We start from the raw sequence: 17,299 nt of genomic DNA on the forward strand, positions 1-17,299 counted from the left end.
ATATCAAGTAACACAGAAAGTTTTTAAATCAAATACCCTAATATTGACATATGGTTTAAAGAAATGTTAAGCCATATAAAATAATCTCTACTTAGGTTTGCAAATTTCTTCGAGAGTATCACATTCTTAAAAATCTGACACAAATATCAGAGAGATCAAGATGTTTCTCCGCTATGAAACTTCATCTTTTCAACATCTGCTTGAATGCAGATCTCAGCAGCAGGGAAGAGAAACACTCTCTCCATCACTAGGGGCAGGACAACACCTCTTTTTGAAAGTGGGAAGTCAAGCCAGTGAGAAATGACACGCTTTTCTAGCCTTTGGGGAGATGAAACCAGAGTCCAGCTTGCTCTGGTCAGTCTGGTGAAGGAGGTTCTGGGATGCTGATCAGAGACCATCACACCACACACAAAAGAGCCAGTACAAACACTGACACTTCACAAAATCATAACCTGGAGAGCCCAAAGCTGAACTCAGGCTGCTGACTGTGTGGTTTAGCTCAGTACTAAGACGCATTTTCAAAGCACGTTTGAGAATGCAGCGATCTGACATACAAAGACACCTCTCTCCTTCACAGGCTGGTGGTATCTCCAATTTTGATTTTATTGACAAGCTGCTAGGCATGCGGCACTGAAACAACCAAAAACACTTGCATCTCTCCTTCTGCTTTTATGATGCACATTCAAAGAGAATTTAACAGAAAATGGAAACCGCCAATGTTTGTCCTTTCCCAATAGAAAAACAAATGCTTTAAATATGTTATTTGGGAACTTTGTTAGCAGCACATCATTGCCTAATAGTTAGTACAAATGTACTTTCCTGAAACTCACCCAGAAGCTTTTAAGTGATTAAATAAAAAGCAACAACAACACTGCCCATTCATGTTTACAGCAGAATTCACAGAGGTGGAAAAATGACAGGTTTCTACCTCTGGCCCAGACATTTTATGATATTTGCTATGGCTTCATTTCCTGTTTAATTATAAGTAACAAAGAGTATCTTTTTGCTATTAAGTGGAACTGAAACTCTACCTTTTAATTTGTCCACAAGCTATAATAACCCACTAAGAATAGCCATAACTAGCATTACTAATACAAGACAGAGGCAATCTTACCATTATACTCTTTTAAAGAATTCCCAATTTCAGAGAGTCTAAGTGAAACCTACTCCTAATTAGTTTCATTCCAATCTGATTAGGGCTCCCACTTTCCCCCTCATTCTTCGCCTCAAACACTCAATGATTGGGGAAATTTCCAGAAGAATGAATATATTTGGACGTGAGAATCTATTCATATTCCAAGAAAAGAATCCCCAAAGACATTTCTGTGTATTTCCCTAGTCTCCCATGCTAGGTATTGAGATCCTGGGTTAAGTATGAAAAGAGTCTTCATATACAGATCTCCATGAGATAGATAGATTTCTTCTGTTTTTTTTTTTTTTTTTTTTTTCCCAGCATGTCTGTGGCACAACTGGGAGAAAAATGCCAATGCTTTCACCTTCTGAGAACTTACCTAATTCTCTTTCACTTTTCTCAGCCTCACAGTCCACCCACCAGCTCCAAAATTTATGAAACGTCTAGTAGTAAATAAGGCAGGGCTCTGGCATCAGAAAAGCCTCAGTTTGCATATCTGCCTTGACACTGTTGTTTGATCCTACAAATTAAGTTCTCTAATTCTTAATTTGTTTATATTGTAAGGGGGAATAACAATTGTTTGCAGTGCTCCATGCCTAATACACACAAAACAACACTTTATAATATTAAACTTATTATACTATAATAATATTACTGTTAGGCAATTATTTTTCTGCAAAATAGAGTAAGAAACAGGAAGTGTGCAACGTTTGTATGTATTCCAGATAGAAACAGACATGTTTCTACCAGGTTACTATAAATATAGTAACTTCCTAAGGCCCCAAGGACTCTATTACATGCAGTAGAACATGAAGTTCTACTGTAGGCTTTATGTTTGGAGTTTCCAATGAGGAAAAAAGAATTGGGAATTCATTGGAGATTGAAGAGTCTGGAACTGGGCAAGAGATCTTGGCCCTTGGTTGGTTGAGATGGGCTCTTTTCTACCATTCATGACTTCTGTGGCCACAGGAGAATCTCTCATGGAGCCTTTGTGGTTTATATTACAAAGGCTTAGTATTATCTGCCACACCTATATCAAAGAGTTGTTGTGTGGAATAAATGAAATAATTTATGTGAATATGTTCTATAAATTAAAGGTGAAGTTAAAGATATCAATGCCCTCAAATGGAGTGTTTTTGTGTTTACGTGTGCTTTCAGTATACTACTCTATCAGTTCCATGTTAATAAAACACGTGATTAGATCTATAAATAACACCTCAAGAAAACTCAGTTTATCAAAGTCCAGATTGACTCTAAATAACTAATTATAAGTTTTTTTAAGATCAAGTTTTCTTAAAAAGGTTTGATTCAAATATCATTTTCATAGAACAGAATATTGCAGAAGGAAAGATACACTGGCAGTATGTGAAATATTGTAGTCACATATTTATGTTAAGGTTCATTCATATACCAAGGACACAAACAAGTGCTTAAGCAAATCTTCCCTTACAACCATTTCAAACCTCTCTCTATTCTGCAATGTATACTTTTGTGAAAGTGAAGATAATGTAAAATGTAATCTCTTTGGTGAACTAATATATAATGGGGAAGCTTTTGCATTCAACCCTGATAAGAAATAAAATTATTAACTGTTTGGAAGTTCAAGCAGGTTGTTTTTAGGACAGAATAACATTTTATTCATTTCTGAACCCTAAGCAACTAAAACATAGAAGGAGCAGCTTCATAAGCATAGTTGAACCACTGTGGTTGAAAGTATCAGAAACTAACATGGAAACAACTGTGAACTTAAACGTCAATCAATCCAAGTTGGGCTTGAAGACAATAAGACCCATGACTGTTTGTCACCAAAACTGTCCATACTCAGGGCCTGGCTGTTTCCCCTTGATGGTGGCTTTACTCTAGGACTGGCTTCTTTCCCCCTAGCCTGGTTCGAGTAGTCTCAACTGTTAATAAATTTTTTATCTAGGCTTGCAAGACCTTTGGCCAAAGCTAAGTGACTCGAAAACTGCCTCTAAAAAATTAGAAAAACCACTTTCTCTGCTCATCTAGAAAATCTGAGCTCTAACATTTCTTCTTCCACATTCAAGTATATTTGAGAGTCCAGCATCTTCACTTTGGAAGCAAAGGCATACTGGGTAATCTACTATTTGTTGCCGTCCTCTCCTCTGTTCTCATGAATGAATACAGACCTGACCACATAGACACAGGCCTCATCATGTGTCCATTGTTCTTTAACTCCCCACAATACTTTCTGTAACCAACATCTATCATGCTGAGTATTATGAGAAAACACAGACATATAAAAATGCTGGCCCTAACCCTGATGAGAGCAAGACAAAGAAGTTTGCTAAAAGAGTAAGTAGAATTTGTTAACATTACTAAAATCTGCATAAGGAGTCTTTGGTTTGAGATGTATTCTCAAACATTATTAAGAGAAAAGGAAAGAAAGAAATTCATCAATAACAACAAAGGACCTTGATGAACAAGAGGCTAAAATGGCAACACTTACGTCCACCCACATTCCTGCAAAGTCACGGCCCACTTTGTAGGGCACTGGGTGTGTGGCATCTGCAATTGAGTCTCTCTCTTCCACCCACAGAGGCACATGTCACAACCTCCTTTAATATGGTGTTGCAGAATGCTAACTTACTAAGTGCTAGGTTTGTTCACTTTCAAGTTGCTCACTTTTGAACACATAAGTTTAGGAAAGAAATAAAGAGGTTTGTAGAACTACAGGCGGAAAAGAGAGGCCTATACTTATGTTTCTTTGATTTCCTTTGACTTTGATTCACCCAATATCCTCATTTGTACAGGGTAGATTGAAATCATGACTTGCAATTAATTACTTGGCATAGCTTACAAGATTTCTCACATATATTATTGTATTTCGTCTCATCTGAATCTAAATTCTACGTTATAGAAAATTTTACTTTCAAATCCTGATTTCCAAGACATTTGCTATTCATATTTAAGGGCTTAGCAGACACAAACATTCATCTTTTGTAACTAACAGAGTTTGGTAATATTAAGGGCAGAATTCCAGTCCAATAATGAACTGTTCAAACGTCTCTGCACTTTGTACCTTTGGCCCAGAACAACTGATTGAGCACAACACACTGGCTGAACACATCTTCAGTCCATAGGCACCTTGACCTACTCTCTGCTCACTTCATTCTAACCATTGTTCTGTTCTAATATTATATTTGTCTGTGATCTACAATCTCTGCTTTTATTAAACATTTAGTAAAGCTCCTCAGCAAAGTCCTCCTGCTTCCCTTCCTGGTCACAACCTTTCCATAGCACTGCTTCACAGTCCTTGATGACTGATCACCAGTCTGGTGCAGCCCCAGGTCCCTCCCTTCCTGGGCGCTGCCCTCAAGAGCAGCCCTCTCTGGACAAGACTTAACTCCTAGCTCTCACGCCATCTTCTGTCTTCAGGTCCCAAATCGCTGGACGGAGCAGTCGATGCTGCCACAGCAAGAGAAAGGGCACACACACATTCAAGTTAAAATCTTTCTAGTCTTATCCTATAGTATTCTGAAGCAGAACTTTAGTCAACTTTTGAACCCCTGTATAGGTTAATAAACCAGCAGAGAGTCTTTGACTTTTTGACACTAAGGCCTTGTCCCACTGAAGACTGGAGGCATGGGGAGGGATAGCATAAATTTGACAGACTCAGCCTTTTTTTACATTGTGGTGAGTAACGTGGAAGATACCATATTTAAGAGCATTCGAGTACTTCACTGAGATTTTAAAAAAGGACTTTCTTAGTTTCCTTTCCATTTCTTTTTTTTTTTTGAGATGGAGTCTCATTCTGTTGCCCATGCTGGAATGCAATGGCACTATCTCAGCTCACTGCCACCTCCACCTCCCGGTTCAAGCAATTCTCCTGCCTCAATCTCCCAAGTAGCTGGGATTATAGGCATGTGCCGCCACGCCCAGGTAATTTTTGTATTTTTAGTAGAGACAGGGTTTTTCATGTTGGCCAAGCTGGTAGAAGACAGAAGATGGTATGAACTCCTGACTTTAAGTGATCCACCCGCCTCAGACTGCCAAAGTGCTGGGATTACAGGTGTGAGCCGCCACACCTGGCTGACTTCTTTACTTTTCATTACGCAAACTTTGCATTTTGCTACAGATTCCCTTCCAATGGTATCTTAAGTTTTATTTCATTCTTTGTCTTTAGATCACATGGTGCTCCCACGTCACTGTTCCCTAGTACAAAAATGCACTGCCTTTTCCCCTCTCCTTTCATCTCTTGCTATGAAAAGAGAATCATGTTGTTTTAAGATGACCATAATAAAAATGCATAAAGAATGGATTCATGGCTGAAACTAAAGAATAATTGGGGGGACTTGAGTTATTTAGCCAACATATATGTCTACTTATACATAAGCACACTCAGAAAGCTGGTGCATCGAGCTTTTACCTGAAAACTGCACATCAACCTTTCTCCTAGGAGTTTAATTGACTGGCTCATTGACAAGCCTATGTTGCTTTTTCTGCCCCTCTACTGCATTGTACTATGAGAATTTCAATCCATGAACACAGGATATCTTTCCAGTTTTTTTCTTTCATTGAATATTATTTTTCAAAAAAATTTTATTTCTCACAGAATTTTTTCATCAAATGTTATTTCTTCAGTTTCTTTCATTGATGTTTTATAGCTTTCAGTGTAGAGCTCTTTTACTTCTGTGGTTAAATTTATTACTATTTTTTTTTGTAGCTATTGCAAATGGGACTGTTTTCTTTTTTAGACAGTTTTTTGTTAGTATAGAGTAGCTACTGACTTTTGTATGTTAATTTTGTATCCTGCAACTTTAATGAATTCATTTATTAGTTCTGTTTTTCGATGCAGTTTTCAGGGTTTCCTATGTATATAAGTTTAATAATTGTATATTTATTGTCTGTAAACAAGTATAATTGAACTTCTTCCTTTCCAATGTGGAAGTTTTTTATTTCTTTCTCAGTCATTCTTGGTCAGCTGTATCCCAAAATACTGTTTCTGCCTTCACTTATTCCCATTCATTCTTTTCCTCTCTCTGTTCATTCAAGTTTTCCTAAAGTAGCACAGGAATTTGCTCTTTGGCACTGAAATGAATAAATCATCCTTAATCCAGCCTGGGAATGAATATTCAGTCACTTTCTGTAACTTTATTTGAGAGCTATCATCAACTACTTCTGCTTCATCAATTCTAAGAAATTTCAGTTCATTGTAGCAATTTAATGTAGTTTTTATAAAATACAAAAAGATAGCCATGAAATTGTATACTTCTGTTGAGAAAAAATAAAAGATCAAAATTTCTATAAAAGAATGATTTCAGCCCCAAACTCTCTTGCCTTTTCAAAAAGGAGATACGCAAAACTGGCTTTGTCATCAGAAGAAAAGATTATTCCAGTTTCTTTTGGTGGTAAACTCTGACCCTAAAGCAATGCAGTGCTAAGCAGACAGTCTATTTCTGTCTCTTTTATCCACACATTTCAAAGTGCAAATGAGAAGAAGGTAATATTTCATACCTTTTCTGGGTTAGGATGGAGGAACATAAGCCAGAAGATTTAAGTGGCTTTTTCATTGTTAGGCATAAAGGCAGAGGATAAGAGAGCACTGTTGATCTGACTTATCCTGCCCATTTCTTGTGAAATGGCCAAATCAGCCCCCTGGGATTGAAGAGACTCACCCAGGCTTCAGTGAGGCTGGACATGACTTCTGTGAAATTCATGTGTGAACATCTAAAGCTAGGATTTGGCTTCACAATAGCTTGAAACAAACATTTGATGAGTAGGAAATTCACATTCTTCAGAAAGATTACCAATTGAGTTTTGACTTCATTTTCTTATTGTTCACTAAAGATTCTGAGACAACACAGAGCTTTTGCATAAAAGTGATGATCTGTATTTTCAGGATGTCATTGAGTACACCATAAATATACATATATATATATTTCAAATTATATATATATTTCAAATATATATATATATATATATATATATATATATATATATATATATAAAGGGTATAAAGTACAGAGAAGTTTGAACAGTTAATTATTGGACTGGAATACTGCCCTTAATATTACCAAACTCTGTTAGTTACAAAAGATGAATGCTTGTGTCTGTTAAGCCCTTAAAGGTGAATAGTAAATGTCTTGGAAACATATATATATATATATATATGTTTCATTTCTAATATGTATATACATATATATACACAAACATATATATATTCCCTCAAAGAGCCTGGATACAAATGCTGTGGGAAATGGCTGTTTCTTGTCAAGGTTAGGATGGAAGGAGATTCATGAAGATATAATTCCTGGGTTAAAAAAAAAAGATTTGGAACACATTCTTACCATTCTCAAAGCGTATATGTAGGTTTATTAAATGGAACAGGCATTATCCAGTGCTCTGAGATATTCCTGGGATGCCTGCAGCATCTCCAAACTCCTCCATGGCTCTGGGGAAGACTTTAGAAGCTCTTAACTCAATTGTTTGCCATTCTCATTGAGACGGCGTAGCACATCACTGGTAGGTAAAAATCTTTTTCTAGTCCCCCATTTTCAAAGAAAACTTTATATTTATAAAATGGCTTTGATGAAGTCATAAGAGACTCTCTAAAGCCACAACACAGAAGTTTCCTTAACCAGACTTTAATTTCCAACTCAGCCTGGACCACCTCACTTGTACAATTTTAGATACCAGTAGAATCCAGGGCCATAAGAAACACAGCTCCCTTTCAGTTTTAGTTACAATGATGACTGTAAAGAAAGCTGGATTCATTAGAGGTACAGCGTCCCATTCAAATATTCCTAAGCTTCCTCCTGTGTCAGTTTCCCCAAATCTAATTTAACTCTCAAATGAGGTCAGGACTGTGAACCTGGCTGAGCGATCTAACCCTTTCATCAGCCTCTGGACCACCTCTAGGGTAGGAAATCACCTCCACCCTCTGCTTGGGTGACTCTGGCATCTGCTGAGATGGCAGCTCTGGAGGGGGAAAGTAGCTTGGCTGGGCACAGTGATGATATGTGTTAGTCCAGTATTCACTAGTCAGTAAAGAGAAACACTCAGAAAAAGATGACTTAGCGACAATGCTGTAAGGCATAGATGTAGAAACTTGGGGAAAAAAAGGACAGTCATCTTTTTAATGAAGGCTAGTTTACTGAAATTTATTTTGGATGCCTCTTTCTGAATCTGGCAAACAAAGCAAAACCGAGATTGGTTCCATGAGGCAGGCACTTGCTGTTGGTAATATTGATGCTTTCTTTGTAGTCAGCACTTTTATTTTAACCCAAATCAGCTTATTCCTAGAGGAAAAAGGGTATTTTTTTTTCCTAGGAAAAAATAAAATTGGGTCATAGAAAGGTCTATTTAAGATATGGCATCCTGGGAAGAGCTGGAGCTGGCATGATCCTGGGGGTTGCAGGACATATCTACCTGCACAAGAGGAATCCCTTACAATAAAATACCCCACAAAGGGTTGGTGACAATACTATGAGTTTCCATAACATTTACCTAAGGTCTCTTCCAGAAGAATCCAATTTTAACCTCTAGGTAAAAATTCCAGCCCTTTACTCTGCCTTTATTTCCTCACAAATTATTCTCCTGTATCTAAACTGGACGTTAGTTTGCTGAGCTTGCAAATCTTCGTCACCCAGAACCCCAAGCCCCTGCGGAACTAGATTTAGGGCCCTTGGAAGTATTGAAGCTTGATTAACACATTATTTTAGATAAAAGTCCTTTACTACGTTTAGGTTTTCTTCTTATTTTGTAATTGAGAAGAATATTAAGATATTCCTATCAGGGAAGCAATATAGCCTGGCAGGTAAGAAGTCTGTAGAAGACAGGGATCTGTATTCCAGCTCTGCCACTCACCAGCTATACCAGCTGGGGCAACTTAACTAACCTCTCAGAGCCCAAGTTTAATTTTGTAAAATGGCAATAATGTTGTCAGCTACCTCAGGGAACTGATATCAAGAATAAAAATACTTAGTATTTATTGACCATATATAATACAAAACACTAAGTTTTATAATATAATGATCTCATTTTTTTAAATTTATTTTTTCTGAGACAATGTCTGGCTCAGTCGCCTAGGCTGGAGTGCAGTGGCATGATCGTGGCTCACTGCATCCTCAATCTTGTGGGGTCAAGAGATCCCCACCTTAGTCTCCTGAATAGCTAGGACCACAGGTGCATGCCACCATGCCTGGCTAATTTTTTGTGTTTTTTGTAGAGACAGGGTCTCACCATGTTGCCCAGGTTGGTCTCAAACTCCTGGGCTCAAATAATCTACCTTCCTCAGCCTCCCAAAGTGCTGGGGCATGAGCCATCACTACTGGTCCTATAATTATTTCATTTAATGATCACAATATGTCATCGAGTTGGGTGCTATTACTATCCCCATTTTATACAGCTGAGAGAGGAATCACGATCATATTTAATTCAGAATTTGAATGCAGGCCCTCTGCTTCAGGGTAGGCTGTGACCCACTACTACAATGTGAATTAGAACGTACTTAGCATAGTGACTGAAATATAATAAAAAATGCAACAAAAGTTTTAATGCAATTAATGATAAAATAGCATTAATGATTATAATACAATAGTATTTATAAAATATTAGGGCCTATTAAATGCTTAATATGAGAGATTCAATTTTGTTAATCTGCAGTTAACTCATTGAGCGCAGACACTGAGATTCACTAATTTTTGTAGCTTTAGATTTTAATAGAGCATTTATGCCAGAGGGGCTCTATGAATATCAAATGAAGAATGATTCCATTTGGAATCACCAATACTGCAAGGAAAAGCTAAGACATATTCAACTGGTCTAAGCAAAAACATATCCTGAATACAGATTGATGCTACTTTTTGGCCTTCTATACTACAGGTATATTCCTTATTATTGGCAAGTCTTCACAAGACTCCCATCGTAAACCATGTAGAATATAAAGAATCATGTTGTATTTTTGTTCTTATTGAATAGGATTCATCAAGCACTCATCTCCTTCTCAAATTGTGCTGAAGACACAGTAAACAAATTAAGGGCTGCTTTCCCCTTAAACAAGTCAAAACCACACACTGCAAATTCTTAAGAAAGCTGTTAGGTACTTGTTTTGAAGGAATCAATGATTATGAAATTCATTTCTAAATAAATGGGTTTTAAAATTTCTAGTATAATATCATAAAAAATACTCATTTCCTCATAACGTTTTGGTTTATGATACTGCCTTTTAGGAAGGTTCATACTTACAGAAGAAGAATGAACTTGTCTAAAAGGCAGTATGATAATCCAAAATGTTAATTTTAGCAAGTTTACTAAAACGCCTATTATAAAAATGAGAAAATCTGGGCGCAAAAAAAGCTTTGTGTCTTGTTCAAGGTCATCCAACCAATAAATGGCAGAACCAAGGCTTGGTCTCCTGATTCAGTGACATTTTCAAGCATCAGAAAAGAAAAGTGGCCTTGGAACAAACACATTCAAGTAAGACGAGAACGGACAAGCCTCAGCACAGGGCAAACATTCAGAGCTAAGTGGCACCATGTAATCACACACATTTGAATGTCCTCTCTAATTTTTAAATCATTTTTTCTTTTCTCAAGGATAAATTTTCTCGAGATTGCTTCCATTTTTAAAGTGAAGAAAAAAGAGTGAAAGAAGTTAATTACAATCATGCTACTGAACATAATACTTTTATGCAAGTCAAAAACTATTTCTAGAAAAGTATTCTAATTATGTTTAATAAAACACATGTAGACATAGATGTAGTGATAAATAATCACTACTAAAATCCTGAATATACTCAAGTCGATATTTCACATTTAAAGTATAAAATTTGCTACTGAGGTTAAACCACTGTAAACAAGAGTACATGTGTGCACACCTGCTTTCATCCAACCTTCTGTGTAGCTGTTTTTAAAGCTGAGGTAATAACCTCCCTTGTCCCATGAGGATCTAGTGGTCTACACACAAAAGACTGTCTCTCTGGAACTATTAATGCTGGTAACAGAGGGCAGGTCTCACAGGAGAAAACATATGCAATAGTTACCTAGGCATGTAAAGGACTCTCTCCGCCACCACAAAACCCACCCTGAAGAAGAGGTTGCTGGCTGGAATGAACGGGAACACCAGGAACAACAAGCCAACTAAAACCTCCTTGTGCTCCAGTCTCTGAAACACACAACAGTGAAGGATAAATTAAATTCTGTTTAATTCTACTTCAGGCAGCATTTAACCATCTCCTTCATTTTCAGGTTCTCAATGAAGGAACGAATTAATTAGATCGATATAAATCTTTTGACTGGTGTGCTGAATTTAACAGAGAAAGCTGACAGGCTAAAGTGGCTGGCATGTCAAAACACACACATGTACCCCTTACACACATGTGCCACCCAGATACATGGATATTGGCACAATACGATCAGTGACTGCTGCTCCTTGTTCAGCGCTGGCTTTACAGCAACCCAGCTTCATGGTTCTGGCTCCGTTCAGAATCCCTGTCTTTCCAGACATCCCATTTCCAAAGAGCAAAGCAACTGGCTAAAATCAAACACAGTAAGGCACTGTAGATAATGTAATTATATCTTCCCAAAATATAATGTACTTTCTTTAAAAAATTCACCAGGAGAAGCAAAGTTGAACATCAAGAAAATCAAATACTAATAAAATTTGGGACACCAATGGAGAAGGGATCGTTTGAATTGAAGCACACCTTCACACCTCTCATTATGTTGGCAAGCAGGTATTTACATCATTGATTTTTTTGAATAAAAAATTGTTATAATAATTCATGAAACTGATGAAGAACCTTCTTTGTTATTATATATATTTGTAAAGTTTTTTTCGGTCACATAATTAACAGAAAAAAACCTTGTTTATTGCTGATAATATGTTGCAAAGACATTGTAAAAACTCATTTGTATTTCCATGTGTATTTATGGTCTGGACACATTTGAAGAGAATTACATTTAAAACAGAAGAATATGTATTTTTTAAGTTTAAGAAGAAAACCAAATAGACTGTCCATATTTCAGCTTTTAATGTTTCCTATATACAATTTAAAGTCTATTACTTTTAATAATTGGAAAAGAATAAGTAAAAGAATGTCATAAATATAAATAAAACTTCCTAATAAAAGCTACAAATACTTTAAAAGTATAAAGTATAAAAATTTTATAAAATCTTTATTGGGGTAAAGATTAAAGATTAAAATCTTTACACAAAGTATAAAGATTTTAAACATCTTGGGATACTTGTCACCTTGATTTTATTAAAATCTTTGTTTTACTGACTAAAATATATAGAGTAATACATTTTCTGAGAGTGATTCCATATGATTTGGACAGTTGCCCTTATATAATTAATGGGTCTGTAAGTAATGGTCTCATTTTGACCTAAAGGAACCATATCCTTTAGAATTAAAAGGAAGAAAACAAAGATGATTATGTAACAAGCCTTCAACTCATGATCTCCCAAAACTGACCATAAAGGGTAAAAAAAAAAGAAAGAACAAATATATTTCATTTAAAAGCTGCAAGTTATCTTTCTAATTCATACCACAGTTTGAGTTTAGAAAGTATATTTCAGTTTGAGAATTTAAACTCTATAATTTATTTGTTTATATTTCAATTTTTATTTTCAATTCAGGGGTACACGTGCAGGTTTACTACAAGGGTATATTGTGTGGTGCTGAGGCTTGGGCTTCTATTGTTTCTGTCACTCAGAGAGTGAATACCATACCCAACAGGAGGTTTTTCAGCCCTTGCCTCCCTTCCCCCTTTCTCCTTTTGGAGTCTCCAACGTCTATTGTTCCCATCTCCATGTCTGTGTGTTTAGCTTCCACTTATAAGTGAGAATATGTGGTATTTGGTTTTCTGTTTCTGTGTTAATTCATTCAGTATAATGGCCTTTAATTGCCTCCATGTTGCAGCAAAATACATGATTTTGTTCTTTTTTATGGCTGCATAGTATTTCATGGTACATATGGACTGTATTTTCTTTATCCAATCCACTGTTGATGAGCATCTAGGTTGATTCCATGTCTTTGCTACTGTGAAAAGTGCTGTGATAAACACATAAGTGCAGGTATCTTTTTGGTAGAATGATTTATTTTTCTTTGGGCATACACTCAGTAGTAGGATTGCTGGGTTAGATGGTAGTTCTATTTTTTAATTGATTGAAAAATCTCCGAAATTATTTCTGCAGTACCTTAACTAATTTACATTTCCACCAACACTGTATGAGTATTACCTTAAAGTACACAATTTAAAAAAATCTTCACAAGAATCCTGTATATCAAGAGCAAGTGTTTCTTCTTAAAATTGAAAATAAACCCCAAAGAACAAAGTGTCTCGTCGAATGTTCCTCATTTACTCTGAACTTATTATTGAGTAGTATGTTGATATTCCCTTTTTATATGTACACTTTTATTTTACAGAGGTAGTTACTTCTTTTGATGCTTCAAAAGTTAAAATACTTTTTATAAAATTATTCACATCTTCCCAAAGAAGTTTCTAAAGAGAATATAATATACCCCAGTAATTCATCCTAAGCACCAAGAATTAAGAGTGCAGGTATAAGCAGAACAATGATCAGGCTGTTATCCATGTCCCTCGATACCATTTTACCCAATGAGCCACCCCACTCGCCCTCATCAAGGTTATGGGGAAACAGCCCTTATTGGGGATCTCAAAGAGGCTTCTCTTCACATCCCTAGCATCACATCTCCTTACCTTTCCAAAGTTGTTGGAATTCACTTGGGGTGGTGGCTTCGCAAAATATTAGGGAAAGTTATAGATTAGTCTCAAACCTTTTGGAAGGTGGAAAGGTTTTATTGGGGCAGGCTGAAGGCAGCTGGTCCATTACATTAGCATAGGAAAGACATAGAAAGTATAAGAGGCTTCCCCAGTTGTCTGTTTACCCCACAACCCTTTGTCTCTACTCCGTTTACTCACACAAACTTTGTGCTGGATGGTCCTCTCAGGGGGAGATCAAAGGAGAATTACCCCTTAACAGTGTTTAGTTTGGGCCCAGAACTTAAAGCTTTTATCATTCTTAAAACCACTCCTTTAACCATGTTAATTATCCATAAGCATGGTGACTTACAACCTCTGTTGTGAAACCTTTGCAGAATAAATGTGTGAATGTCCAGGGGGTCTTGGTCGATTGGCTACATTTTGCCCTCTGGAAGCAGCTGACAACCATCCCTAGCCCACTTGAATCACTGTAATGGTGTGAGAGTGCATTTAATCATCCGTCATTTAGTCAGGGTCTGCAGGACAGACCTCCGCAGGTGATGGTCAACATTTCACAAAGCATCTTCCTCACTACGGTGGGTGTTCATGTTCTTGACTCAACAAAGCCCTGAGTGCCAGGCAGCCACCACATTGGGAGGCACCTTCATCTCAGTGGTGGGTGTCAGCTGGGAGCACAGCCAACCTCTCTTTCTTCCCCTCACTCTTCGAGGCCCATAGTGAACAGGATGCCCATAGCACGGACTGCTGCTAGGGAAGACTGACATGCACACTGAAAAGTCACAGGGTTGCATGTTCATCTGTCCCTCTACCAGGTTCTTCAGACACCAGCACAGTCTTTATTTCCTTCATGACATCACTCTAGTTGTAATTACGTGTGTATCTGGGTGTTTACTGCCTTTATTGTGTGTCTGCCCCTAGAATGTGAGCTCCATGAGCACAGAGAGCTCCTCATTTGTGTTCACTGGTGCATAACTTGTGCTTAGCTCAGTACCCAGTGTGAATATTTGCTGAATAAATCAATTAAGTGAATAAATGTACCAGGCCAGAGAAACGAACTGGTAGGAAGGGGAGCAGGCAGAGAGGGCTTTTTGGTGGAGGTGACATCTGGGCTTGAGAAGTCAATAAATGTTTACAAGGAAGACAAATTTGTGACTGAGGGGTGGTCACAGCTAGGCACATTCTTAGGAGAAGATATAGAATGTACAAAGCAGGCAATAAGACTAGACATGTCAGCAGGTGGCAGATAATAAGCATTTTGCACACTTTCCTGTGGAACTGACCTTCACCTAAAGGCAATGAAGGGTGACTAAAGGGTCCCTTATGAATAGAAAGAAAAGTAAGTGTGGGCAGGCACAGTGGCTCACACCTGTAATCCCAGCACTTTGGAAGGCCAAGTTGGATGGATCACCTGAGTTCAGGAGTTCAAGACCAGCCTGACCAACATGGAGAAACCCCGTCTTTACTAAAAATAGGAAATTAGCCAGGCGTGGTGGTACATGCCTGTAATCCCAGCTACTCAAGAGGCTGAGGCAGGAGAATCGCTTGAACCCAGGAGGCAGAGGTTATGTTGAGCTGAGATCACATCATTTCACTCCATCCTGGGTAACAAGAGAAAAACTCCATCTCAAAAAAAGAAAAATGAATGACTGTTCAGGGTCCATGTCCAAATTCAGGTTGGGACCCTGCCACCAATATACCATTGGTAACTTTGGATGGGCAATATTATCCCTTCCATCCTCAAGGTGCCTCAACTACAAAATGAGGCAAGTATGCCTCAGGGTTGAATGTGGTTAGGTCATTACAAAGATTTCTTCAGAACCTAAAGTCCAGTTTTTGAGAGTTGTCAGCTGTGAGCTTACACACAGGCCATCACGCTATACTGCTAATCTTGTGGGGTGTTTTCCTTTGTTTTTAAAGCAGGAAACTGAAGACAGTAGTGCAGTGCCCAAACTCAAAAAAAGTTTCATGATTTTTATTTCATTTTGAGAAAATTAATGCTCATGAAAAAATTGTCTATTTTCAAATTAAATGGATGCCAATACTCTTTGTCTTTCCTCATCCCCATTCAGTCAAGAGAGGTTAAAAATATTCAATAACAACACACTTATTTGAATAACAAGTCAATCTGCCAAGTAGAAAGTTGTAATGAGGAAGGAGAGCCTTAATCTTCTTAAGTTTCTAAGAGCCCTTCCCCCGACACTTCTACATTGCATTTCAACAGGAGAAGTAAAGGCTGGCAGACCGGGTGCCACCCTTAATCTCACTCCTATAGATCACAGGCATGGTATGGAGGGATCTTTCTGGAAGGCATTGTTTTTACTTACACAGGATCAAACCCCCACCTAAGTCACATACCCATACCTACTTCATGGATCAAGACTCTTTCATATGTAGTTTCTAGAGTTGTAAGCCCAGGATCCATTCATATGTAATTTCTAGAGTTGTAAGCCCAGGACCCTTTCACATGTAATTTCTAGAGTTGTAAGCCTTTAAAAGGGCAAGGATTTTCTTTGTTGGGGAGCTCGGCTGTTAGGCATCTATGCTGCTGCAGCTCCTGGCCGAATAAATCACCACTTCCTTCCCGGTTCAGTGTTTAAGAGGTTTGTTTCATGGCCTTTCCTGCTTCAGTAAAATTGGAGAAAAAATGCCATGGACATGGCTAAATTTCCTAGGATGAGGCAGACTGGGAGGGAACCCAATTCTGTATCCTGTGGGTCACTGATGTGACAAAATTGGCTAAATAATTTATAGCTTCTTTTAGCCTAATAGATTTAGATGACACCATAACAAAATACGAGAAGAAAAAAGAGAACATTCATGGTATTTTCCAAAGTACACAGGTGCATTCATTTTTAGGACAAAAACAAATGGAAATTCATTTATTCCCAAAGATACTAGGGAGGGAAGAGCTGTGAGAAATAAGACAGCTAATAATATAGCTGTTATAATACATGGCAATTGATTAACTGTGACTTCAGAAAAATAATTTACTTCTCTGAGCTTTAATTTATGATCAACTACACAAAAGAAAAGGAATTGATACCTATTATATCTGTAGAAATAACGTGTGATAGATTCACTATTACAGGTGTTAGATTTGATTTTTCTTGCCTGGCTTGGTAAGAAGAGAGAAAAGCATCCCCCTGAGCTGCAAAGAGGTGAAAATCCTGTCTTACCACCAGGCTGGGGGTGCTGAGAGAATCACTCAGTCACCATTGGCACAGACACACATCAAGCCAAGCAGCTATGGGAAGAGCAGGGCTTTTCTCAAAGCCATAGATTGCCTCAGAGGAAATCCAGCTGCAGAACCCATCTAGCCTAGTAGCTTCTGGTTCACTCCCTCTTCTTCATACTTCCAGTTCATCTTTCAAAGTGCAGTTTACAGACAAAGATATGGGTGCGCATTAACGCTCGCATGTACGCACGCATGCGCACGCGCACACACACACACACA

At 37.7% G+C, this 17,299-nt stretch overlaps 1 protein-coding gene across 1 annotated transcript in view; it reads right to left on the bottom strand.

Annotated features, from left to right (window-relative positions):
* LOC108298196 (protein O-mannosyl-transferase TMTC1) overlaps positions 1 to 11,285 on the bottom strand; it is a 92,174-nt gene extending 80,889 nt beyond the window's left edge. Inside the window, exon 1 of the mRNA XM_017520931.2 lies at positions 11,139 to 11,285. Coding sequence (XP_017376420.1) covers positions 11,139 to 11,146 — 8 coding nt within the window. The 5' untranslated portion in view covers positions 11,147 to 11,285. The remainder of the gene's footprint in view (positions 1 to 11,138) is intronic.
* Between the last annotated feature and the right edge of the window lie 6,014 nt (positions 11,286 to 17,299).

This window comes from Cebus imitator, unplaced genomic scaffold (genome assembly GCF_001604975.1).
Source record: "Cebus imitator isolate Cc_AM_T3 unplaced genomic scaffold, Cebus_imitator-1.0 Scaffold914, whole genome shotgun sequence".
Taxonomy (NCBI): Eukaryota; Metazoa; Chordata; class Mammalia; order Primates; family Cebidae; genus Cebus; species Cebus imitator.